The sequence below is a fragment of the Mus caroli genome, chromosome 13 (assembly GCF_900094665.2).
Source record: "Mus caroli chromosome 13, CAROLI_EIJ_v1.1, whole genome shotgun sequence".
Lineage (NCBI taxonomy): Eukaryota > Metazoa > Chordata > Mammalia > Rodentia > Muridae > Mus > Mus caroli.
In genome coordinates, this window is record NC_034582.1 from 31,240,353 (window position 1) to 31,267,559 (window position 27,207).

At 44.9% G+C, this 27,207-nt stretch overlaps 1 protein-coding gene across 4 annotated transcripts in view; it reads left to right on the plus strand.

Annotated features, from left to right (window-relative positions):
* The window catches only part of Cdyl (chromodomain Y like), a 207,650-nt gene extending 182,914 nt beyond the window's left edge, over positions 1-24,736 (plus strand). For 2 of the 4 annotated variants that reach the window (XM_021180698.1, XM_029468275.1), the window contains 5 exons: positions 7,398-7,654; positions 8,854-9,026; positions 13,961-14,171; positions 22,058-22,201; positions 23,190-24,735. In XM_021180698.1, coding sequence (XP_021036357.1) covers positions 7,398-7,654; positions 8,854-9,026; positions 13,961-14,171; positions 22,058-22,201; positions 23,190-23,348 — 944 coding nt within the window. In that variant the 3' untranslated portion in view covers positions 23,349-24,735. Of the gene's footprint in view, positions 1-7,397; positions 7,655-8,853; positions 9,027-13,960; positions 14,172-22,057; positions 22,202-23,189 lie in introns of all 4 variants that reach the window. The other 2 variants (XM_021180697.1, XM_021180699.1) reach the window with 2 other exon arrangements.
* Positions 24,737-27,207: the final 2,471 nt, after the last annotated feature.

Here is a 27,207-nt window from a genome sequence, read left to right on the forward strand (position 1 = left end):
CTGAAAAAGATTGTAGGTTTGAATAGGATTGAGTTGGGTGTGAATAACAATTTCAAATGTTAAACCTTATGAACATGGGTTATTCCATAGAGACCAAAGGCCTTGCTCTCTAATTTCAGAGAAAACAGAGGCTCTAGATATCTAAGATAGGTAAAATCAGTTTTAAACTCCGATTGAGACCCATATTGCCTTGACAACATATTAAACTCAAATACAGTTAAGAGGAAAATCAATGAGCGTTTACTGAATGGGAATTAGGATCGTACAGTTTGGGTGCCCCTGGTTAGTCAGGATTATGTATCATTAAAGAAGTATACAAAGTAGCAGAGTTATAAAGAAGTATCCTGTGCCCATCTATATCATTCGGAGTCACTGTTAGCTTTTGTGTAATTACATTCTTGATAAAATGACATGGAATACCATCGTCTGTCCGCATGCCACTTTTGATTTCTTAGTTAATTCTCAGTTGCTGTGATAAAACACCAAACCAAAAGCGACTTGGTGAGGGAATAGTTTATTACAGCTCTAAAGTAACACTGTCCTGAGAGAAGTCAGGGTGGGAACCTGGAGGCAGGAGCTGAGACAGAAGCCACGGAGGAGTGCTGCTTACTCGCTTGCTCCCCACAGCCTGCTCCGTTTGCTTTCTTCCATAACTGAGGACCACTCACTATGAGCTGAGCCCTCCCATATAAATGATGAATCAAGACAGTGCCCCCACAGACTTGCCTGCAGGCCAGTCTGTGGGAGGCAGTTTCTCAGTTACGATCCCCTAACAGTCTAGGTTTGTACAAGGTGACATAAACCAACCACCCCATTGCCTTCTGTCTTTGGTGAGATTTTAGAAATACAGCCATAGGATACCATGTATGTGTGTATGCATGCATGTATGCATAATAACCTTTTCCATTTTAAAAGTATATCTATTTAAATACATTGTGTATATAAAATACAAGACCTTATGTAGTTTCTATTCCTTTTCCACAGAGTAGACCTCTAAAGGTGGAATTTTGGGACAGAAGTTGATAGGCCATCTTACAGTGCTACTCAGAAATGTGCTTTTATTTGCCCTGACTTTATTGCTACGTTCAAGCCTTTGCTACCGGAAAGGTAGAAATGGTAGTTCATTTTTCTGCCCACACGATCACTTTTATACTTGGTGTTTTTATCCCTTAGTTTTGAGTTTGCAGCATGTCTCCTGTGTCGGTGACTGTCTGTGTGACTGAGTGGTCCCTTTCCATCTTCGCACCTAAGGCGTCACATTCATGCTTCCGTGTCAGCACAGTAGTAACATGAAGTCCTGAGTGTACCTGAGTTTTCTGTCCTGTAATGTTCTTTTCCACAGAAATCATGTTGCATTATTTTTCATTAAATACAGCTGTTTTTAGGAAAACAATCAAACTTTTTTTAAAGATTTATTTATTTATTATGTATAAGTACACTGTAGCTGTCTTCAGACACACCAGAAGAGGGCATCAGATCTCATTACAGATGGTTGTGAGCCACCACGTGGTTGCTGGGATTTGAACTCAGGACCTCTAGAAGAGCAGTCAGTGCTAACGCTGAGCCATCTCTCTGGCCCCCAAACTCTTTTTATTCATTCACATTTATTGCATGGTCCAGGGCAGTCTAACTGGTTCATGTGTTTCCTGATCTAAACTGTTTCCATTGTCTTGTACCAGAACTCATGTACTCTGTGTAGTTTTATGTAACTTAGTAAGGCACATTTCATTTCGCTGAAAAATTATAGTGTGTCTTCCTGTTAAATCTTTATTAGAAATATTGATGAAGTCTATTGGAACTTAAATTGGGAGATGTTTTAAGAAAGTGTTTGGTGTTTTCAAGAATCATGGTTCTATTTTTATTTTTTTTCTTTTGTAATGATCTTTGACAAAATTTTGATGGTATCTATTTATCCTGGTTGTTTTGTTTTTGAGACAGGCTCTCACTGCCTAGAACTCGTGAAGAAATGTCTACCTCTTTGATGCTGGAATACTGTGATTAAAGGCATGTGCCACCATCCTTGGCCTTAGTCATGGGTATTTTCTAACTATTAACTAGAATGTGAAATATGTATTTGTTTTTCTTGCCCTTACACAACTGTTAATGAAACAGGATTATAGTGCCACAAGTGAGTGTCTGTCCCTCCTCCCGCCTCCATGTGTTGAGGTCAGGGCTGCTGGGACCTGTAGGACCCAGGCCTACCAGGTCAAGGCCATTGGTATTAGGCTTTCAAGATGCATGGGAATCTCATCTCTTGCTTTCCCCTTTTGCTTCCTGACTGTGAAGTGAACACTGCCTGCCCCGTGTGTTCTCACCTTGGTGCGCTGCCCTGCCACAGCCCCCAGACATGGGACCAGTTGATCGTGGACTTAAAACCTCCATAACCATGTGATAAAATCAACCTTTCTGTGAGAGTGAAGTCCAGGCCTCAGGCATGCTAGGCTGGCACTGTCCTGCTGGCCCAGCATCTGCCCTGTGTTGCTACAGCCATAGGACACTGATTTAAGCAGGCATGCTTCTAAGGTAGCTGCTGCTGCGGTTGTCCTTTCTTGTTTATGGTTTGCCTTATTCCTGCTGAGAGATTGTTTCATCTTGAGAAATAGTATTTTCTCAAACAGTACTCCTTTTGAAGATATTATTTCCAGTATATTCTAAATGATTTTTATTCATTTTTTGTTGTTGATATGGAAGTAAGGGAGAGGTGGAATATTTTTCTTGTAATGAGTCCAAGTGGTTACTATTTTCTGCTTTAGTTAAGAGTGCCATTCCATCTTCTCTTCCCTAGAGTTCTGAAGGTAAGTAGAATGTGTCTCACACCCCCAGGTTGTCAGCATCGTGATTTGCCCATGTCTGTGTGTGCACACGTGATGCACATGCATCCTGACTGATCTTTGTTAAATACCCTGGGTCCATAGGTTTCCGACTTGCCTGACATAGAAAACGTTGAGTTCTTCTTCATAGGAGCATGTGCATCATCCTGAGCCTTGGAGGCGTGACTTGGGTTTTGGGGGGTTTTGTTTTTTGAACAAATTTTCTAATCTTAAAACTCACTTTTGAAAATAAAACTATTTACTCTTCTAGGTTTGTCTTAGAAATAGGCATAATAAGAAACATTTTTGGCAACTTCATTGCCCTAGTTGGTTTCTGTCGTGATGAGCACCGTAACCAGCAGCATTTTGGGTTTGTTTGGCTTAAGGCTCACATCATCAAGGATGTCACTGGATGATCTGTTTATGGTGTGAAGAATAGTTCTTCCTGGGTCCAGTCACCAGCAGGCAATTACAGTTGTGTGATTGTACTGTGGAGCAGTGAACAAGGAGCACTGAGGAGAGGTTTCCTGTCTGGCTAAGGAAGTCTATGGGGGTTGTTACAGGGGCAGCTGCATCACCCAAAGCCGTGTTCCTGGAGTTTACTGCACTGCCTGAGACAGCCCCCCAGCTCCATTGTCCCCTATCTCCAGCACTTGCTATTGCATACTTCACCTTGAGAGGGGCCCTGCAACCTAGGAAGTTTACTTTCTTCCTGGTTTCTTGGGTGCCCCCTAGAGTGTTGCAATGTGGAGGACTTTGTTACACAGTAGTTCTGCCCCAGGGTGTTGAACTGCTGGGTTAGCTTTGTGAATAACACAAATGAATAGGCTGAATAGGTCCTTGGAGTGTTGTGAATAGGAGTGAATGAAACAGCGTTGGCCCCACCCGCACAGGCCTTCTGGAATATGCCACTAGTAAATATATATGAAAGTGTGCTGAGAGAAACAACTTTTAGGGACTCTATAAAGGGAGTACAGGTGGTGATGGTGAGGGACCAGTACAAGGTGGGTTCATGAAAGACTTGGCATGACTTCCTGAAGACCAGAACTTTTAGCCATTTGAAGGTCTAGGGATAACCTTTTTTGTGCCCTGTATAAAGGCTGTCTTTGTATTACTCTAATGCTGATTTCCATCTGGAAGAAAGATGAGTACAGGCTGGACTTTGGTATTGTTATTTTTATGAGGCACTGCCTGTCCTGGGGTTTTCTAAACTTCTTCTCCATCACCTTATGATTGGTCAATAAAGAGCTGATGAGCCAATTAGCTGCATGGAAGAGAATAGGATGAGACTTCAGATTCAAGTGGGAGGGTCCAAGGGAGAGGAGAGAGAAAGAAAAGAGAGGGCATAGGGCCCAGGAAATGTGTTTGCCACTGGATTTGCCAGGAAGACACACCTGGAACAGAGCAGGCCAGTGCAAGACTCAAACTGCAGGTAACAAGGGGCCGGTGGCTGGGATAAATAGCTTAGCGGGTTATAATAGCTCAGGTCGTCAGCTTGTTAATAATAATACCAGATCTCTGCATCTATTATTCAGGATCTAAAGTGGACTAGAAAATAGGGTATAGAAACACCCTATTGTTATATTATAATAAAAGTAGCATCGGAAACGCCCAAAGAATTGTGGTTACATCTAGGGCAAAGTATTCTAGCAGAGGAATAATATGTTCAGAGGTAAGGAAGTGAGACAAACCTGCATGGGTTCAAGAAGAGCACATGGCTTGACTGTCCCAGTGAGAGCAGAAATGCACAAATGCTGTAGGCAGTCGGGATAGGCAGGGGCTTACCTTGTGGTTGGTGATATGGGATGCCAAAGCTCAGTCTTAATATGAGCACTTCCTATCTAAATAATGCATAGCTATGTATGTGCCTCATGCTATTCACAGATGGATAACAGGGTTCTCAGACTCTGGAATCAGCAGGGCCTTCATGCACAGTAGCTGTTGGTTGGTTGGTTGGTTAGACAGGATCTCATTTTGTAACCCTGACTGTCGTGAACTTTGAGAAATCTTCCTTCCTCTGCCTCCTAAGTACTGAGATTAAAGGCATGTGTCACCATGCCCAGCAAGTTGATTATATTTGTTACAGCCTTCAGTGATCCTTCATTCTTAGCTTTAAGGGTTGTTCATTAAATGAGAAGTATATACCAATTGTAAAATGTAGTGGGTTTCATTCTAGCGTTGCTGTAAGTGCATGTAATGTACTTGATCATTTAAAAACAAACAAATCTCTGCCTTATTCCCAACCTTGCAGCAGACTATTGCTCTTCCTGTGAAGGTAACTGCCTGCTTTGTCAGTATCGGCTCTCTGGACATCAGTTCCCGTACATATACTGATCTCCAATCCTGGAGGCCCAAGCCCCTCCCCTGAGCATTTTCCCATGAGTATCTTCACTAGGAAGTTGGGGAAGCCAGTGTCTCCAACTCTCCTCACCAGGATGCCCTGTGAAGACCCCCTACCCTCTAACTTGAGCTCAGTAGTTCAGAATCTCCCCATCCATCTCTCTGTTCTCCAGGAATTAGCTGTCCTATTGACTACGTTAAAGTGAGTCAGGCAGTCGATAACCAAGGAAGAAGTAGGGATAGCGAGCGTAGACCAGAGAAGCTCTGGTGGGCACACCAACAGAGAATGGTGCTGGAGAGCACAAGTGGAGAGTGCTTTGGGCACAAGCCATTAGTACAGATATTGAGCATTGCTTGGGGATGATCTGGCAGAAAAGAGAATGAAGCTAAAAAGCTTTCAGAGTGATTCAGCAACATCCTGCCTGTCGGGTGACGTTGTCATCGTCGGCTGTTCTTTTCAGGAATGAAACACTTCAGGTTACAAATCTTCTAGAAACATGCAGTCTGGATTTGCCTTCTGACTGATCCAGGCCACTGCTGAGAGAATTAACCCACTGAACAGTAGTGCTCTTTCTTTCCAGTGGGAATTGGGAAAATAAATTCTAATGTGGCTCACAGCGATTCCTGTGAACAAAAACTGTTCTGAGAGAATGAACACCAAGGTACTATTACACAAGCAAAAATACCAGTGTGCGTAAGACCCTGCGTATGTAGTATTCCTGCGCCTGTTCTTTAATGGGAAAGGAGAAACACTCGTTTCTTTCCATGTAAAGAATCTGGAAGGACACCTTAGAAACCCTGGCCTGGAGTACAGTAGTGGGGTAGGAGGCTTTTTAGCATATATCTTGCTATAGCTTTAGATTAGGGAATCAGAGATTGACACAGGGTTTCATGCTATAACCTCAGATATGTGATTTGCCTGTCTCTGCCTTCTGGGTGCCAGGGTGGCCAGTGTATGCCACTACATTCAGCTTATTTTTAGATTTTTAAAATTTTTTATGTGTATGAGACATACGTGAGTGCCAGCACATATATCTGCGTACGATGTGCATACAGCAAGTGCCCAAAGAGTCTAGAGAAGTATAGTATCCTTTGAAATTGTAGTCACAGTGGTTGTCAGCAGCATTGTGGGTGCTAGGAACTGAACTCAGTTTCTCTACAAGAGCAACAAGTGTTCATAACCACTAAGTCATCTCTTCAGCCTCCATTTTTAGATTCTTGAACCATACACATTTATAACCTGTTTAGATCTGTCAAAAAGATTAAGTGAGAATTGAATGGTTTTTATTGCCCAGATTGAAGCAGGTGGAGGTGTTTCCTCCTGTTGTAACAATCAAGGTACTTTACTGTCCACTGTATTATAATAAAAAATGTTGAGGGTCAGTCAGCAGGGTAGTAGTAGAGCATGTACCCAGCATGCATAAGGCCCTGGGTTTGATCTCGCACTGAAAAGAAAAGTTGAAGAACCATGTGCCAGGATTGGTTGAAACGGCATCCATGTTGATACTGAGGAGCGGTGGTGCATGATGGGACATTGCTAGAGAGAGGAGGGCCATCTTCAGGTCCTCCCCAACCTGTGCTTATTTAAACTTGAAAGCTGAGTGTCACGGCACATGCCTTTAATTCTAGCACTTGGGAAGCAGAGACAGAAGAATCTCTGTGGGTTCAGAGCCACATAATAAGAACTTATTGTCTCAGAAACCCACAAAACAGAAAGTAAGTGACGTGGTGAAATGGAATGGGGTCCAGTAGACTGACCTGGTAAGCATCTTCTGGGACAGCCTGAGCAAGAAGTCCTTGCTGTCTGTGATATCCACAAGGAACAGTGGCCACTTCTCCATAGGCCTGCCAAAGCATGAGGCTTCATCTCTGTCTCTCTTGGTCCCTCTTAGATTTAGAACAAGTAACATTGATTCCAGTCTTTTTCAGTCAGTCTCGTTTCCTTTTCAAATTCTCAGAGCGTGTGTTTTCTGTGAGACCCAGTTGCATTCTTTACAAGGCTCAGGTTTTGACGTTTTCTTTACAACACTTTTGCTTGTGTGCGTGTCCAACATTTTTCTCTCTGACCACCAGATAAGCAAAGCTGTGGTTTCTTTAAAAGTGAACTTGGGCAAGCCTCTAATTGGTGATATTCTCTAATAGCTAAGTCCTGGGTTTGCGATGGGCCTCTGTCTAATTCAGAGGCCACACTGGGGACTGGTTGATGGTAGGATGTCACAGACCACTGTGATTTCAAACTCTTGGCAGGTACATCTCCATTCATGGATGCGCTAGCAGCCAACGGAACAGTCACCATACAGACATCCGTAACAGGAGTGACAGCCGGGAAAAGGAAATTTATTGACGACAGAAGAGACCAACCTTTTGACAAGCGGTTGCGTTTCAGTGTGAGGCAGACAGAGAGTGCCTACAGATACAGAGATATTGTCGTCAGGAAGCAAGATGGCTTCACCCACATCTTGTTATCCACAAAATCATCAGAGAATAACTCACTAAACCCAGAGGTGAGAGACAATGCCCCAGGCTGTGGCTTCATGATTCTCCATGTCCTGGTGTCCTGCTTTGCTGAGTGACACTCTGCAGTCTTTCTAAGCCTTCTGGGGAGATGACAGCTGCTTCTCATCACACTTGTGGCCGTAGTGACAGTCACAGGAAGAGAATACTGAGGGGCTACTCCATTCTCCTAGTGTGGGGAACTATGGTTTTGAAGTGGGGACAGTAGCTTCATCCTTCCTGTCTTGGTCCCCCACTTCCCAACTCATCTGTAGAGCATAGGGCAGCAGCCTGCGGCCTCCCTAAAGTCCCGTGGAAATGGGTATACACGGAATCTGCTTTAGCTAAAGTTTCATCAGGATCTTGATGGGTTCTTTATTCAGACCAGATAGAAGTACCCTGGGTCTTAGTCCCTTTAAAGACTCTGACCGTCACCCCTCTGTGCAGGTGCCATCCACATTATAGCAGACACATGGCCTTGTCAGCAAGCACTTAACTAATAAGTGAGGGAGCTTTCGGTGGCCCTGGGTAATGTATTCAGAGTTTGGAAACCAATTCTGTGAAGGCTCTAGAATCCAGTGTCTGAATTTGCATTGTACCTCGGTTCTTATGGTTGCTTGTTTGCCATTGTGCACATCTTAGGCAAATGGGGATCTGGCCAGAATCCCAAAAGGCTGGTCCTTGGTTCACTTTTAGACTGCAGGGTACCTCTGATGCTTCTTGGAGGTCATTTCAAGTGGTGCATACCCTCTGACACTGGTGCACCCCCTGCTCGGTACACTTAACCCAGCAAATGATTTAGACTTCTGTCCCCATGGTGTTAGGTGGCTAAGAAAAACAGCCAAAAAGCCCTAGAACTGAACACATTTCTTGAAGCTGGCTGAATATGCCACCTGCTGTCCGAATTAGAAGTTCCAGAAACAGCCCTGTGCCTTGCCTTGTCTGCTGAGAGCCGAGGTGGGTGTAGAACAGCCAGGTGATGTAGATTCACATGCCTTTGCACCAATGATTGTAATTCACCACAGTAACCTCGAGCCATAAGCCCTGGCTAGAGAACATGAAAAGCATACAGAGTATTTATCGTCATGGTGGGTGGAAATCAGACTGGAGATGGCATTTATCTTAGACCTAGATTGTCCCATTAAAAAGTGCTTCGTAGGGTTCTGTGCCCAAAATGCTCTTGACCACTTGCACCTGTGGTGACTTTCAGGTGATGAAAGAAGTGCAGAGCGCCCTGAGCACAGCTGCAGCCGACGACAGCAAGCTGGTTCTGCTCAGCGCTGTGGGCAGCGTCTTCTGCTGTGGTCTGGACTTTATTTATTTTATTCGGCGCCTCACAGATGACCGAAAGAGAGAAAGCACTAAAATGGCAGACGCTATCAGGTACGTACAGATGGGGGCTTTCAGTGGATCGCTGGGGTGCTGCAGGGTACCAGTCTCTGAGAGAACAAGCCTGTACAAGCCTTGAGGAAAGTGTACATCATCCTCTGAAAGGCACTGTAGCAAGACTAATTAATTAATAAATAGGAATACTTGCCTTGCACCTATCACAGAATTCAGGGCTGGCTTAAGCTTGGGCCTTTGTGGACCATTGCAATAATTTAGCCTGTGTATTTGTGCTGTGTCTTATCTCCCAAACAACAACATACGGATTTCTGTCCTCTTGTGTTGTGCAGGCTTTCTGACAGCCCCATGAGCTCACACGGTGGGTGTGGTTTTTTTTTTTCTCGTCAGTGTAAGTAGTGCACATTCTAGTTTGTTGTCCTGACCCCCTTCCAACCACACGGAGAAGCAAACGATGCAGTTAATGCCCCATTTCCTTAGACTTTCCCAGAAAATAGACTAGTTTTTGCCTGTGTTCTCAGCCTTTTCTAAATATATTTTCAATTTTTTAAATGATGATAAAAATATGTATTTTGAGACATGTGCCTTATGACGTGGTTAAATCATTTGAGTTGTCCCTTGCATTTCTGTGGTGAGAGCATTGCAAACTTTTCTTTTGAGACAAGGTCTTGCTACATAGACAATCAGACCTTGAACTTAATGATCCTCCTGCCTCAGCCTTCCAAGTTCTGGGGTTATATCCAAGCCACTGCCATGCCCAGCTTGAAATTCATTTTCTTGGCCATGTTCAAGTCCACAGCGTGTCTTTAGTTATGATCAGCACGCCGTTGTCAGTTTAAGTGTCTTGGAATGGATGCGCACAAGTAACGGAAGGTAGTTTTGGTTCTACTGTGCGGCAGCTTGCTTTTCCCTGTGATAGTAACACCCGGAGACACACCCACTCCCCTCTGGTTTCTTTACTACTATGTGCTGATAGTTCAGAAGCCTTCCCTAGAACCTCCAAGTCCCACTGTCAGCAAAGCACCTCTCCTTTACTGTGCTAATTATCTGTCACTGCGTTAAAAGTGTCTTCATTTTTCAGAGGTGAATTTTAGTTAGAGTAAAGCCGGTCCCTAGCCAGGAAGGTCTGTATTTCCCTGCCCACTTCTCTAGAAGGACGATATCCTCACGTGACTCCCTTGTACCCTTTTGTACCTGTCTAATTTGTAGCAGATTGCAAATGCAAAGGCTTGCAAGCATGAGAGTGGAGTACAGCACCTTGTACCAAACCCCTAGGTCCTTGTAGACTGGGGCTGAGACTCTGAGAGTCAGTGGGCTTAGCAGTGCCACTGTGACACTGGGCTTTCCGGTCCCCTATAAGCCATCTGGAGACACACAGAATGGAGTGGACTTTCTTTCATTTGCTTTCCTGTATTGATGGGTCTGGGGTATGACAAATCATCTCTTTGACAGATCACCCAAATTGTTCTCATGGATACTGCCTACAGGCCCTGTAACTCCAGACCTCAGCATTATGAGGCATTGCCTTGGCCGGCCTTACACGACATATTTAATCATTTTCAAAATTAATAGACAGTGATTTAGGAGGTTACCCACCATCTATTTCAAGCATGTCCAACCCATGGGCTACACACAGCCAAGGATAGCTATGAATGCTAAACACAAAATTATAAGCTTACTTAAAACTTAATGTTTTTTTAATAACTTAATTGCATAATTCTCGGGCATGAAATGTGCATGTGACAGTATCATGTCACAGTGTCAAAAGATTGACTGTGACTGCTATCTTTCTGAGTGTAATCGTAACTTGATTGCCTTTTTTTTTTCCTCAGAATTTTGAGATCCTATAATCTTACTAAATATTATTCCGAATTGTTATTTCTGGACTCCTACATAACTTGAGGCTTATAGTAGATGGCACAGTCCTCCTTTTTGGAAATTAAATTGCTTGCTCATGTGCCTAAGTCCCAGACAGATCAGTACCCCAGAAACAACTAGATAGCAGTCTGACACTTACCAGTTGTGCCAGCGGGGATGTACCAGTAGATGTTCCTATGCTCCGCCCCATTTGGGATCAGTGAGCAGCAACTTGCGATTCGTTTTTACACAAATCATCCTCTGCTGTGCGGCAGCTTTGAGTGTTTTTTCATGTGCTCAAACTAGATCCATACAGTAGATAGATGTGTGTTCTGGTAGCCCTGGCCTGATATTAAGAACAAAACCACAAAAAAACAGGGATTGCCAGACAGTGTCTTCACCATTTGGATTCTTTTTCAAGGTCCATTTGCCTTGAGCTCCACTTGTGACTCTTCCGAGGTTCCCGCCTTCCTCCCTCCCTCTCACCAGTGATAAGTCACTCTGCACCGAAGCTGAGATTAGTAGGATTGGGATTAGGAAAAAACAGAAAAGAAAAAAATCAAGACATTATTTCAAATAATCTCATTTTTTGAATTTTTAGGTAATTTTAAAGGTTGGTTTTCTTCATTTTGGTTCCCAGCTTCGCCATGTCCACCACAGAACTGGATTGATATTCAAATGAACAGCCAAATCCTACTTCATCCAAACTTACCTGTGTCTTTAGGCAAATATATTCTTGTTGATAGGAATTTTTCTTGATCTACTTTGGCAGGTCGGGTAGTTAGTAAGTCATGCCAGATTCCATTAGCCTTTCTCTTGCTCAGCTGTGTTTGTTCCTGTGGTGTCCCTTGTCTCAGACCCTGTAAAACTATGAGGCAAAGGGAGTTCCTTGTCATGAGTTCCTAAATGGGAGCAAGAGGAAAACTGAGTCAGTCCCTGGGCTGAGAGCCATGTTACAGATTCATTATGATAAAATGTCCAGGACACTGGCGCTAGGCACAAGGACCAGGAATCTATTTACAGCCTTGCTTCTGAGGTCTGTGAACCGCACAGGAGCTTTCTTCCCAGCAGGCACCTCTGCTGCCCCAGTATGGCCTCCTCCACTCAGTCCTGTTTAGCCCAGCAGAGAAGGCAGCGAACTGGCTGGGAACAATTCCAGGTCCTCATTTTCCCCAGACAGTTCCCAGCCTTGTGTGTGATTATCTAACGTTAGTGGTTGATTACCTATCTGAATTAGGAAATGTTCTTCCCATCAGGAATTTTGCTTAATACCAAGTTTTACCCAGCTTCTTCCCCTGACGCTGGCTCTTCAGGGCTCCCCACTAAGGACAGTCACTACCTTCCTTCCGCTCAGGGAGCATTGTGTCCCAAAGTTGCTCGCAAGACTAAGCCAGCATGACGGGCAGGATGCTCTGCAGATTTGGGGATTTTCTGTGTGGCCCTTGTCTTTATCTGTTGTTAAGTTCACACATCAGAGAGGTCAGTTCCCACTGAAAAGGGGAGATCTTTGTTCCAGACTGGAATTCTGACCCCTTCCACAAAGAGTCAGTCCCTTCAGCTGAAGTTATTCCAAGCAACAATAAAGTTCAGCTTTTGATTTTTATGCAAACATGTAAATGGGTATAGCAGTATTACACGTAGAGTTACTTTAGCATTATAATTGTTCCTTTCACATTAGTTTACCATCCTATTACGGTTTCTAGATCTCGATACTGTGGCAGCCACCCTGTGTACCTAGAGCACATATTTCAGAAATAATCTGCTCCATGTCCTAGAGACCACCATTGTAGCGGTCACCTTTCCAAACGCTGTCAGGGACAACATTGTACATGTAGTCCCAACCGAGGTTACTGGTCCTTAATCCTCAGAAGGCAGTAAAGACTCTGCTTGCTTCAGATGCCTGCTCAGAAGGATGTCTGGCTCTCTTCAGATAGCAGCTCATTCATTTGCATGAGTGAAGTCTTGTCTAGTCAGAAATCCCACGAACTTTACATGTCTTCTGCTTAGGCTTGGGTCAGCCTGGCGATAAGCTGCTAAAATCTGCATCCCTTGGCTAGTCATCTCACTAGGGACAGCCTAAACTGCTAGGTGTCATGGTTTTTGGAGAAGGTGGCTCACCACTTCAGTGTTTTACATTGATGAGTTGTGGGAAGCAGCTCGCTGGCTCTCTGTAGTGCTAAGAGCAGGCATGGCTTTAGAATCTAGTCATGGCCAGCTCTAGGTCCTCCCCATCACAGCTCATTCTGCCTGTGCGGGACTCCAGGCTCTATTTTCCTTCTTTTTCTTTTTGCTCTACTAAGTTAAATCATAGCAAGGAACCATCTCTGAACACATAGCCAGCTCCCAGATGTGGCAAGAGGGATCCCCAATGTGGTGTGACACCACTCATTCACATTCAGAAAGTGACTTGCTTTTCCAGCCTTAGCTGGAAGTAAGCCCCCAGATAGCATTGACTGGGTTTGCTAGACATGCACACCCCCTGTGGGGGCCTTGCTATCTTTGTGCTCCTTCTTCAGTGGATCCTGCAGCACTCGGTAGAGTCCACCTAGCAAGCCTCTGAGGACTTAGCAGCCTCATTTGCCAGTCAAGCGTCTCAAATCAGCCCATCTCTTATCTGCTGGAAGTCATTCTATGTAGTGTAAGTTACATTCAGGTTACCTCCATATAACAGCTGACACTAGTCACATACCAACACTAGATCTGACACCTGATCCACTGTTGTTCACTCAACATCAGACATTCTTGGTGTGTCTCAAACCAAAGCTCGACAAGATCACTCCTTGGTTGGTTATGATTCCTGAAATGTGAGTGGACTTCTGAATCTTCTAGGGCTGAGGAATAAGAGGTACTGACTAGAAAGCCCAAGTACCAACTACAGGCACTAAACTTATAACAACACCTTTCCATGTGTGGTGGCCAGGCTGTCTTGAAACTTTACATACAACATACAGCAAATCAACCCACGGCCCACAGCTTTAGAGAGCACTGTATGTAAATCTCATCTCTTATGAATTCCATAGAGTTTACATCTTGGTTAATTGAATTCCATGATAGACTTTTTCATCTGCTCAAATATGCAATGTTTTCAGTAATTCCCCATTTATTTTTTATTTTAGAAACTTCGTGAATACTTTCATTCAGTTTAAGAAGCCTATTATTGTAGCTGTTAATGGCCCAGCCATTGGACTAGGAGCATCCATATTGCCTCTTTGTGATGTGGTTTGGGCTAACGAAAAGGCTTGGTTTCAAACACCCTATACCACCTTCGGACAGAGTCCAGATGGCTGCTCTACCGTTATGTTTCCCAAGATTATGGGAGGAGCATCTGTGAGTACCATTTAAAACGAAATCCTTCTAGAAGACATCCTGAGGAGATCTGGCTTGATATTGTTGTACTCCGTGTATATAGCATGCCATTCTGTGGGGGCTTCCCATACCAGCTACACAGACAGTTTGGTTTGGTCCATGGAATGCTAAGAACTATGTAATGCTGTGCACCGTTCCCTAGGAGCTTACGGCTCTGCATAGTCAACATGGTATCCACTATCCATCGAAAAACCCTTACTTAAAAGGGGCAGTGTGCATAGAAAAAGCAAAGGTTTCCCCATTTTTATGGTTTTGTTTTTTAAAACTGTTTAAGTAAATTTATCTGTATTGGTTCCTGCTTATATTGTAGCTTGTGTTTTGACAAGCAACTATAGATTTGAACTAAGAAAAAGAAATATGTAATGGATGGGGCTCTCCAAAAGCAGAAGTCAGGTGACTTTGCCAGGACAAGGCTGTTGAGACAGTCACACTGGATAGGAGAAGTCAGGCTGTAATGCAGCCTGGACGGACACACACATACACACACACACACACACGGGGCTCTGAAGCATATCTTGTCCTGCGGACTTGCATGGCTGTTCCATGTCCCTCGTCACTGTGTGGGGCCTCACAGGAAGAGTGCTGTCCATTAACACAGTGACAGCTAATGCTTTCCCTGAGGAGCTGACAGCCGACAGCCACCAGCACCGTTCCCAGACTGGGCAACAGACTTTTTTGGAAGGAAGCATGGCCACTTGCTTCTGCCCACCATAGTCCGCCCTTGCCTCTGAGCCCCACCTCTCGCACGGTTGAGGGAGAGATGTCGATTTAATTCCCGAGGGCCTCTTCCCTGGCACAGACTCTGGGAAGGGGGATTACATAGAAGACGTTTCAATCAAAACCACCCAAGGATTATTATAAAGAACGGGCAAAGATATCTGCTTCCTCTTGTTGGTTGTGGTGGAAAGTGTAGCAGTGACCCCCCCTTACAGTGGTCAACCTGTAAACAGGGCACAGGGACCGCAGAACACTTGAGAAGATGCAGAAGCACTGCGGACCCTCTGACAAAGCCTCACTCGGCCCAGGCAGATCCGCACTATGTTTTCTGAGCAATGTTCCTCAGAAGCAGTAGACACAAATGATGACAGGGCCCTGAATGGGCTTCTGGGTGACAGAAAAAGCATCCGTGTGGAAGCTGGCAAGATCAGCACCATTTCTAGTCTAGTGAGTAAGGGGAAACCGGTGGTCATTTTCTGGATTTTTATCATTATAAAATGCAACCTGTCAAGAATGCAACCTAGGAAAATGTAGGGGACCTTCTGAGACTTTTCCATAGGTCTAAACTTATTTCAAGTATTAAAGTGTTTAATGGAATGTTAAATGAAAGCTAGTAGAAGAGACCAACCTCCACCGCCTCTCTGGTCTCAGTGCCACACGACCGCCTCCACAGCTACCCTTTTGTTAGCCTAGGTGTTTACTCTGCTGGGACATTTCCAAGGGCTTCGGCCCCAATCACTGCCCCACATAGAACATAATGGCTGTCATTGGTCAAGGCAAACCAGTGAACCTTCTGCGTCACTGAAGTGCCTCTTTGCTGTTGAAGATCCAATGTACTGTCAGTGAGAAAACAGCACCTACACAGTATACCTCAAACACGTACACAGGCCACACGGCCCTGTGGTTCTATCCTCCCTGTGCATCCTCTGCTGTGAAGGGGGTCCAGGCCAGTGCAGTGCCCTGGCGCTCTAGACCATCAATCCTGATAAGCCTGAGGTCCAATGGGCTGGGACAGGCTGAAGGTTACCACCAGGAGCTGGTGTCCTTGGGAATGATTCCATGCAAGTATCTCCATTGGGAGGGCAGCCGTAGCAGTCACGTGACATCTTCGAGTCACTGCTGAGATGAGATGCTCTATGACTATAGTGCCGGGACCACCATGGACAGCAACCACGACTGGCCAGTGTTAGTCAGTTCGCCCAATTCATTGCCCCTGCAGTATGGATCTGATGACACAGATTGCATCCTTTCCCTCCCGTTTCTCCCTCTCTACACACCTCTACCCTACATACCATTGTCCCCAACCTTCAGGCCACTCATCAAGGCCGTATCTGGTACAGGTCCATATTCTCCTAACCTAGACTTGGCTCATATATGCTGACAGTGTACACACTGCGTTTGTGGGCATTTCATTCATGCATATATTTTATATATATACCTGGTACTCATTTAATGTTCCCAGATACTAGATGCATCCTTTGCTGCTTAGAGTGGCCCGGGCTTGCTCCAAAACACCAGGACTGAAGTATAGTGTGGCCTTCCTGGCATTCACCACAACCTGCATGGTATCTTGTTCCTTGTCACCAACAGCAGCCTTGGTCTGCCACCTTCACTAAGCCTGGGACCCCAGTGTACGGAATGATGTAGCCCATTGCTAAGTTGGGTCCTGTGGCCTTGATTAACATAATCTAGAAAACCCCTCACAGACTTACCCAGAGCTTTGTTCTGTGGTGATTCTAAATCCCATTGACAACAGGCATTAGCTATCTTAAGTCTACTCCTTGTCAACTTGACAAGCAAACATAACTTTTAAGCTATAATTTTTAAGCTGTAACTTTCCATCCAGGCCATGGCTTATGACCATCTCATAATGCAAAATGCATTCAGTCCAATTGTAGCTCTCCATGGTCTTTTAACAGTTCCAGTACTTTAAAAGTCCATGTCTAATCTGAAACTCAAGGTAATCTCCTATACTACAAGAGGAAAGCGTGGTTCTAGCATGTAATAATAGTACAGGATAAGTACATTCCAACAGGGAAGGGTGGAGGCAGATGACTGAACAGAAGTCAGTACATCAAACACCAAATCCTGTATCTGTCCCACATCTGTCATCTGGCACTGACAACAGAATCTATCTGGGCTCCAAATGGATTGGGATTACCAGACTCTCTCTCTCTCTCCATCCCTACCCCTCAAACTTTGCTGCCTTCAACACACAGTCTCATGTTCCTGCCATCTCCTGCATCCCAGAATCCTCATTACAACTGAGCTTTCATAGTCAGGTCCCTATAGTAGCCTTTCGGGGCCTGAGATCCTGATGAACACTGCCTGTCTCTGAAATCATGAAACAGACTCAATGACCCTATCAGTCATGTATCTTTACACCTACAGAGTCAGGCACTATACAGACAACGCTGCCACGTTCTGCTCCTGACCCTTAGTGGGTGGAGACTGGTCCCTATGGACCAAAGCTCTAGGCATCTTTGTTTGGGCTGTTTAGCACCCGCAAGAGAACACTTCCATAGGCAATGGTTTGATCAGAAAAACCATCCTTCAGCATTCTCAGTTCAAATGACTCTGCCTTCTGAGAAGTTAGAGTGCTGCAAGGGAGGTCTCCCCTTCAGGGCACCACTCCTGATGTCTGCAGAGGGCCAGGTCTCTCTCTAGCAATTGAATCTGCCGTCTCTGTTAACGTTAAACTCGCACAAGTCCTTTTCTTCATTAACCCTTATACTTTCCATGGTGTTTCTGCTCCACATCGTGCTCACTGTGTGGACCTGGATGAAAGGAGTGAGCAGAAGCAGTGCCACCCATCCGTATGCTGTTTGTCTATCTTGGTATTTCCTCCAGCAGACAAATGAATCCCTTCTGTATTGAGTGAGCATCAGTCAAGTTTTAGGGTGTGAGCGGAGTGCATTCAGATCACTGGCCAGAATCTCACACATGGCCTTTCACCTGGTTCCCTATAGACGTTGGGAGCCAGGCCTCCGCTGCCCCACTTCTCTTTCAGCACTCTGGTCTTCCAGACTCTACCAGAATAACTAACTAATCCCTTCTTACAGCATTCTAGGGATTTCCTAACCCGAAGTCTAACCACATACATGATCAGTGTTACCACAGTAACAGGACCACTCCTGATTCCAAGGGCTAATCTCCTATGAGTTGCTTTATTTATCACTGGAACAGAATACCTGACAACGACTTAAGGGAGGGTTTGTTTCAGGTTACAGTTGGCGGGGGGGGGGGGGGGCGTCCATCATGGCAGCGGGAGCTTAAGGTATCAGTCACCCTGAGAAGAGAGAGGTGAATGTCCCATTTCTCAATTTTATTCACTGCAGAATCCCATCCCAGAGAGTAATGTCACCCACATTTAAGGTGGATCTTCTGACTTTACTGATGTAAACTAGCAAACCCCTCATAGATATTTGTTTCCATGGTGACTTTAAATTCCATCAAGATTAACAATCACAGGTCATTCATTACCAGTAAAGTCAATTTTAGGTTCATTGCGAGCTGTTTTTAGTTTAGAATAGATTATTTGCCAGCAGTTATTTCTAGTCCTGGCGATACAGAATCCTGTCACCTCCCTACTTTGGAGTTCTGGCAGTGTATCCTCCCTGTGTAGACAAATGTTTTGTGTAGACGGGTGATGGACAAAGGTGCACACGAAGAGCCCATCTGAAAAGAGGATTGAGCAGTCTTGGGCAGGCAGAGACCACTCAGCAGCTGCACAGCAGTGTGGGCATCTCAAGAGTTCACTAAGCACTGGGCCATTGAGATGGATGGCTCAGCAGGTGTGCCTGAGAGCTGTCCTTAGATGGACCAACTCTGCTCTCAAGAAATACATTGCAGTGTGCATGCTCACATGTGTTTGTGCCTCTCTCTCTCTCTCTCTCTCTCTCTCTCAGTTTAAAGAACTCACTAGCCTAGATGGCTTGAGGTCAGTCCCTATGAACGCCTCCCCTTTGGATGGTTTTCCTTGGTAGATAGTCCAGAGCAGTAATTGCTCTTTGTCTCAACTTGGATTCTGATGGTATAGCTATTCTCAGCTGTGGCCACATTTAACATATAAAATCAACTTTAGGTTCATTGAGAGCCATTTTTAAAATAGATCATTTGCCAACGGTTATTTCTAATTCTGGCAATAAAGAATCCTGTCACCTACCTACTTTGAAAGTCTAGCTAGAGACATTTCGAAAAGATACTGGTCATTAGAAGTCATTATTGCTACTCCATGTCCTCCAGCACAGGACCCTACCCCAAACACTCACTGAGTCCAGGATGTCCCCAGAATCTGGTGAACCTCTGCTTTAGAGCCTGCCACACACAGTGTAACTTCCCACCTTGTGAGCAGAGTATTTGATTAAAGCCTATGCAGCAAGTGACTGACTGCTGTTGAGGTGACTTGTATTGTGACTGCTAAAAAGCATCTACTTCCTTTGGTGGCGTTTTGGTGTGTGTGAATTTTCCAAGGCAAACTTGGGTGGGACAAGTTTGTTTTTCCCTACTTGGGGTATAGAGAGTTTACTGAAGGCATACCAACTGTCAGGAGAAAGCAAGCTGTGTGAGCCTTCCTCAGTGTGTCCCACAGGGGCCAGACACTGGCTTGCTTAGCTGCTCGTGGGTAGTCTACCCTCCCCGCACCCCGCAGCAGACATCCATAGAGTACCCACTATGCACCATACACCTTGACATTGTCCCATTTCAAGAATCCACACACCTGTGTGCACAGGAAACATTCGGGGCCAGTACAGTAGGCAACACTTTGGTAGCCTTTGCTAAGGGGAACAGAAAGGATAACCCAGGCTTAAACAGTGGCCACCGTGTGTGTGTGTGTGTGTGTGTGTGTGTGTGTGTGTGTGTGTGTACAGGAAGGACTGATTTCAAACTCCATATTCACCCACAAGAGCTGTCATCTTGAAGCAGTGTGACCTGCCCACCTTCCTCCCCACACTTTTAAAACTTCCCATCTTAAGACCACGGCAGATTGGCAGGGTAGGGCTCTGTCTATTTAGTCTGCCCAAGGAAATGGTTTTGTTGTTGTTGTTGTTGTTTTAATGGGTATTTATTTGGTGGTGGTGGTGGTTGGATTTCTTGGTTCTTCAAGCCTTTGTCTTAAATGGACTCACTGCCTGTTTAAATTGAATACATTAGCAGCCTTGAATCAGCCCTGTCTTTTACACTCTTAGATAACATTTAAAATTCCTTTCATTGTCCTACACATCCCAACCCTGTGAAATGGGAGGGGAAACACAAACCACTGTCTAATAACAAATGGTTGTGGAGCCAGGCAGACCAGGAGACAGGAGATGAGCTGCCAGGACACAGTGTAGGCCAGAGCAGAGACAGTTGTAATTGGCCCAAACAGGCAACACAAGGAAAAGAAGTTGACACAGGAAGAAAGCGGTACTGAGAGCTGGGAGCTGCCATCCAGAGGTCAGGAAGTGGGATGTGTTAGGAGGCTGGAGCAGGAGTCCGAGTTAAGTGCTGGTCTGGGTCTCAAAAGTAGGAAAGAAGGCTGGGTGGTGGTGGCGCAAGCCTTTAATCCCAGCACTCGGGAGGCAGAGGCAGGTGGATTTCTGAGTTCGAGGCCAGCCTGGTCTACAAAGTGAGTGCCAGGACAGCCAGGGCTACACAGAGAAACCCTGTCTCGAAAAAAACAAAACAAAAAATAGTGGGGAAGAAGGAATGATTGGGGGAGACCACAGGAGAGCCCAGGAAGAAATGCTCAGACAGCCTTGCTGGGCCTGGCAAGTTCATCGGTATCTGCTGTCCTGAGGACACACTTAACTGAATGAGTGAGTGGTGGTGACATCACTAAAGAAGTGCAGTCTGGGAAAGAGCATCCCAGGTACTCGGGAACTCTTGAGAGGGGAAGGAGGGCTGGGCTCCCCTCATCCTTTCTCATCTCCCTGGAGTATTCCTGTGGAGAAACTATCTTAACTACTAAAATAAGGCCACATCAGGGTTTTATATATGTTATAGATGATCTTTTCACTGAGAGGCTGTCCATTTAGAGAACATTCCAGGCTTCTGAGCTTGTGCAAGACTAAGCTCAGACTGCCTACTAGCTACTCTTTAGATGACAAACTCAAAACCTTGCAAACTGTTCTTGTCTGTGCTAGTGCACACACACACACACACACACAGCCCTGTTTACACTGTCTGCCTTGGTAGAAGGGCATCAAGTCAGCTGCCACACTTGGTCTCCAGCGTGTACTGTTTGCTCTGTGCAAGACTCAGATCCTCGGTGTGATCCGACGGTTGTTTGGTCACTGCATTTGTCTCTCCATGGCTGAGAAGCACATGATCAGGACCACGGACTCTCGGCAGGATTTATCTGTGCAAGGCAAGCCACCGTCAGGTCACAAGCATGTCAGCTACTCTTACAGTCTGTCGTAGCTTGCCTCAGCTGCCATTTAGTGATAGGACATCTGTACACCTTATGCCAGGGCTTGAGCTTAGCCCTGAATCCAATAGATACCTCTGTCACTTTTTAAAAGCAAACCTAGTTTTATCCAGTCACTCTTAAGGTAACTGAGACCCTCTTAAAATGGACATCCGTAATGGAGCCACACCCAGTTCCTCCTGGATAGCCATTCCCTCTGACAAATGACAAATGTGTGGCTTCTGAGAGGTGACCCCGTCAGCAGTGACATGCCACTATCTTTACAACATTTGTTGAAAATACATAGTTTTATGTTGGATTCAGTTCCTTTAGAACACAAATTACTTACTCTTGTTAATGGCTCAGATACCCAAGTTCCCTTGGGTGGGAAGAAGAAATTCATATGTAGGGGAAGTTACACCAGCCACCTCAAACTTAACCACAAAACAGCCTCGAATCTGGATTTCGGCCAAGTCCATGTGAACCTGAATTACATCATGACGTTTTTTTTGTTTCTTTTAACTGACCCATGGTGTTACTCTTTGCACCCACCCACTTGGTCACGGTTTGTCCGTGGTCTGTAACCACTAGAGGATATGAGGTAGATTCTGACCCCCTCAGAACTCCATCCTCAGCTTGTGTCTCTGAGGAGTTCCAAGACATCATCTCCACCCATCTCCTCTCCCCCCCCCCCCCCCCCCCCCCCCGTGTCTCACAGCGTGTCAACTCTTTTTCCTTTTAGGCGAATGAAATGCTGTTCAGTGGGCGGAAGTTGACGGCACAGGAGGCCTGTGGCAAGGGTCTGGTCTCCCAGGTGTTTTGGCCAGGAACCTTCACACAGGAAGTCATGGTTCGAATCAAGGAGCTGGCGTCATGTAACCCAGTTGTACGTTACAGTATCTTGTCTTACTTTGTTTTGTTTTTTTAAATAATGAGTGAAAAGCTTTTCCTCCACAGAGATTTAAGTTAGACTGGCAGCGTGTTCCAGATGTGTTTACCTGGTCTTCCTTGTCCTATGCACGGGTGCCACAGCCAGTGCTAACCGTTTACTAGCTGCAAAGTCCTTTGGTGCAGTCAAGTGCTTAGGTACCCATAGGTGGAGGCCAGGGTTTTCAGGGAGTCTGTCCTCCTCATTCATTGCATTTAATGACTCCATGTTAAAGTGTGAAGTGTTTTATTGATCCAATCAACTCTCACCTAAACGTGTGCAGATAAGCAGCCCTAATAGTTAAAATTAAACAATGGTTTGTTTAGAAAATTACATCCAAAAGCACTCTAGGGATTTTCATTGAGCCTCCACCCACTGTGGAGTAGATATCCACCCTGGGTTCCATGCCATCCTACAGCAGTAGTGGTGTGTCAGGGCTGGTCCAGTGGTGGGTATGGGTCTGTGTAACAAACCATCTCAAATAGCTTGAGCTGTTTGAAGTTTCAGAAGCACTGTTAAATATCCTCATATCCCTCTGTATCCACCATGGGTCCCTCCATGGAGATCAGAATCCACAAGCATTGAAATCCCTTACACAACATGGCCTGCTATAGTCTACTTGTACCTCTGCATACACTTCAGGTCATCTCTGTAGATGACTTCTGGTGGCTGTCTCGGTGCAGCACTGTGAGTAAAGGCTGTGTTAGATTTTAAGATGAAAAGTGAAGTCTGCATATTTAGCATGAACGTTGTTTGGTTTTTCTGCATATTTCCAGTCTGGCGTTGTTGAGTCTCAGGAATGTGGAACTCAGATACGCAGGGCTAACTGTGCTAACCTGTGATAGAACTGAAATGTGATAATTTAGTGGTTGCTCGCACGCATATGAGCAAAGCTTTAGTGCCTATAAACAGCCGTCCCCTGACTGATGGTCCCTCACTGCTACAGGTCCTGGAGGAATCCAAAGCCCTGGTGCGCTGCAATATGAAGATGGAGCTAGAGCAGGCCAATGAGAGAGAATGTGAAGTGCTGAAGAAGATCTGGGGCTCCGCCCAGGGCATGGACTCCATGTTAAAGTACTTACAGAGGAAAATCGATGAGTTCTGATGGGCAGGCTGAGCGGGACGTCGGTGGCTCCCACTTGCTACGTCGTCCTGCAGTGGCTCGTGCCTGGAGGCAGAACTGGAAACATCCGAGCTATTTATTGCCGCGGAGTTTTTAAGTACTGTAACTTTAAAATAACTACAAAGCTTCTTTGTCTAGGCGTCTTTATTTTATACTCATGTATACACAAGTATAAAAATGTCATTGAGCACTAGGCTGCTCTTGGAAGCTCTAATTTTCTTGTAAGCTAGTTGTGGATTTTTGTTTTGTTTTTGTTTTTAAAAGGAATTATGTTTTCATTTTGGGTGACAGAAGAGTTTGGAATAATGTTTGTTTTACTCTTTTTTTTTTTTTTTCCTTAAATCTAGATCACAGACCCTAAAGAATACTAGCCAGCCTTCTCCCCCTCCCTCCACTGAGACATGTAGAAATACTTAAAACATGTTCCTGCCTCTAGGGGGAAGGGGGAGGTGCGAGTACCTCAATGCTGAAAACAGTTCTGATCAAACTTAAGACCAACCTGGTAGAAAAAGCATCACTGATGGAAAATCCCACCCACGGGGGCGTGGGTTTGTGCTGAAATGCCCGCCGCTCTTCCTTTCTTACTGTCTCATTCTTACCCAGCCACCGTGAAGAACCCAGTGTCTCTGGAGGAAAGCAGGTGGTCCAGTGTCTGTGAGTCACTCCGTAGCTCGAGTGTTACGAATTAGCATTAGTGGGTTTAAACAGTTTTTCTGACCCTTTTTGAAAAATAACTACATAAGTACTTCTTGTGGCTGGGTGAGAAATACTACTTTGCTAGTTTTGTTTGTCTATCTGCAGATATGATTGCTATATTACACCAAAAGTATTTTTTATGTTTATAAAGTGTAATTTTTAGGTTCACTTAGAATATATTTTATTTAATTTAAAATTCTCTTGGCACACTATTAAATACGTAAACTCCTTTCAGAACAGAAAAGAACTACCTTATATTTGACATTTATTATCCACAGTCTCTGCTCTTATGTCTGCCATATACTGCGCACGGTTTCGTGTTCACGAGTACCCCATGGTGTGGGGACTAACTACAGACGCCTATTACGACTAAGGCTTCTAGGCTTGCAATCATATTGAATGTATGAAGACTGAAATAAAATAAAAAACCTTATTTTTGTACAGTTTTGAAGTTTATACTCAGAACTGACGCCTCCCCGGCCGTGTGGAGTGCTGTGCAGTGTGTACATCTGTCTTTTCCTTGGATGGATTGGTACAGTATTTTTGCATCTGTGGGACCTACTCTTTGGTTCAGTAGTTTGAACTATATATATAAACTGTACACTCTGTAAAGTTTTTATAGAATAAATATTCAGCTGTGAAAACTGGTTAAATAAAACTAATATTTCTTAACACATTGGGAGTGTTTCTCTGCGTGTCCTTCCCCTGCCAGGTTTCCTGTGGAGGTGTTTTCTCTGGGTTTGGTTTTTTTTGTTTGTTTGTTTGGTTTTTTTTTTTTTTTTTTTTTTTTTTTTTTTTGAGTTTCACAGATCCACAGCCCACTGTTCACTACTCCTTCTCACACTCACGTGGATGGCTGCTGCAACTTCTCCAGGAAGCAAGGCATGTTTCACCAAATTGGCACCTACAAAATACTGATGCTAGGTCTGTCACTTCCTCTCCTGAATCCTGCTCTGTGGGCCCACCTTTAGTGACCTCTCTTACTGTATTCTCTCATAGCCCACTTGCCCTAGCCTGTCACTTTCCTATCCTAAGATGGGAATCACCTGAAGCTTGTGAGAAAGCCCCTAATTTGTACCTTAATAAATATGTGGGAAGGTATCTCAAAAGATAATGGCATCCCAGGGGGAGTCCAGAAAGGAAGGGAGAGCCCTGGGGAAGTTGGACACTCCCATCCTGAGGTGCTACCCGGGACTTAAGAGAGCACAACAGACATTGAGCACAAACACTTGTCTTCCAGGTCATTGTAAGAAAATGGGGGCTGGGAGCATTGGGCAGCAGCTCTGCTCAGCTGTTGGTAGCCATACCCTAAGAAAAATATGCTTTATGCCTACCTGACTACTACTTGCCTGAGGACGTCCAATCAGGATGAAAATTGGTTCTGCTCAAACTGTATCTTTGAATTGTCTGGGTGGCTTTAAAAGCAAAAACAGACCTTTCCTACCTGTACAAGGCTCCCTGACCAGGCATCCAAGAACCTCGGTACAGTCAGCCAACTTGTCTGTTCTCCAACATAGGGAAGAATATCTCTTCTTGGCATCCTTTGAGCATACAACCCTACTGAGTGGATAGAGGCCTGGTTAGGCTCAAATTTTTAAACTTAAACATCGATCTTAATAAGAAAATTAGTCTGTCAACAAACCGTTTCTGCATCATTTTAAATGCATGTACCAGTCAAGCATTTAAAAATGACCCTCGGGCTGGAGAGATGGCTCAGTGGTTAAGAGCATGGACTGCTCTTCCGGAGGTCCTGAGTTCAAATCCCAGCAACCACATGGTGGCTCACAACCATCTGTAATGAGATCTGATGCCTTCTCTGGTGTGTCTGAAGTGTACTTACATATAATAATAATAATAAAAAAAGACCCTCACTAAGTTACTTGGCCAACTGTACCGCAGGGAGCCTGGTCTCTCCCTGTCCTTCTAGGCAGTGTTCTAAAAAGTGTTTCTGAAATGGGTGGCTGCTTTGGTGAAAAAGGCAATGGGTGATTTTAATATGAGCTTAGAACTTAACTACTTGACCACCCTGTGATTCAAGGATCCCACCTAAAGAGAAAAAAAGTCATAAATAACAACAAAAAATGTGGATTCCTGTTCCCAAAATGTCCCTATGCCTGGGGTTCCATTTCTTTTTTTGCTTCCTGGTGTGTGTGGGTGCCACTTCACACCAGGCAGAGCAGCATGCCGGGCTCCGCTGCACACTGGGGAAAGGGTGAAGCTTAAGTGGGTGGCTCGGCAGGATCCCAGTCCAGCAGTTGAATGTGGGTGGTGGGAGGAAGGGCTCCTCTGAAGATTTCTTTTCCACCTTTACATAGCTTCTAGGAACTGAGTTCAGCTTGCCAGAGCTTGCCAGACACAATTGTGCTGCAAGCTCCTTCCCTCATTGCGCCCTCTCACTGGCCCACTATCCCAACTTTTTACAACCAAGCTCCAGACTCCAGTCCAATGAGATAACTTTTGCCTTCTTACCTGAACTCTTAAGCTTGGAGATAAAAGTCACCTGGGCTGCACACCTCTCTCCCAAGTCCCCTGGGTTGACTTGCAGTATCTAAAGCAGAAAGCAACAACTGGCTTGAGTAGTAAGGTGGGAGGGTCATTCCGTGTGTGGAAAGAACACATCAAGCCCTGGCCTTCACTATCACTGTCTATCTCTGGTGTATGACTGACTGCAAGAAACTTAATTTCCAAATAAATTGCTATAGTATTTTAATCTTTGAAAACCATTTAAATAATTACCCCATGTGTTTGTTGATGGGATATCTGGTCCCTTCCTATTTCAGGAAGTTTGAATCAGTCTCAAAGAGGAGTTTGTTTGAATGATTGCATCTGATGCCACCACTGAAAATCTGGTCCCATGTTAAGGTTCCCAGCTTCACTGTGCCATTGCTCCGGGTGGCCAGTTAAAGGGACATCCAGGCTCATGCTGTGTGCCTTAGGCTGCCCTGAAATGACATCCTCTTCCTTTCAACGCCCATGTGCTGGAATTACAGGTGTGTGTTAGCACACCGTAGACCTTGTTCAGATTTTACTATAAATATGAAGCCCCTGGTTGCTGGGGGACGGAGATCCAGAAATCCTGCCTTCTAGGTAGACAGCTCACTGGTAAGTGCCTTGCCACCTAACAGGAATGGGGCTCTGTATCCAT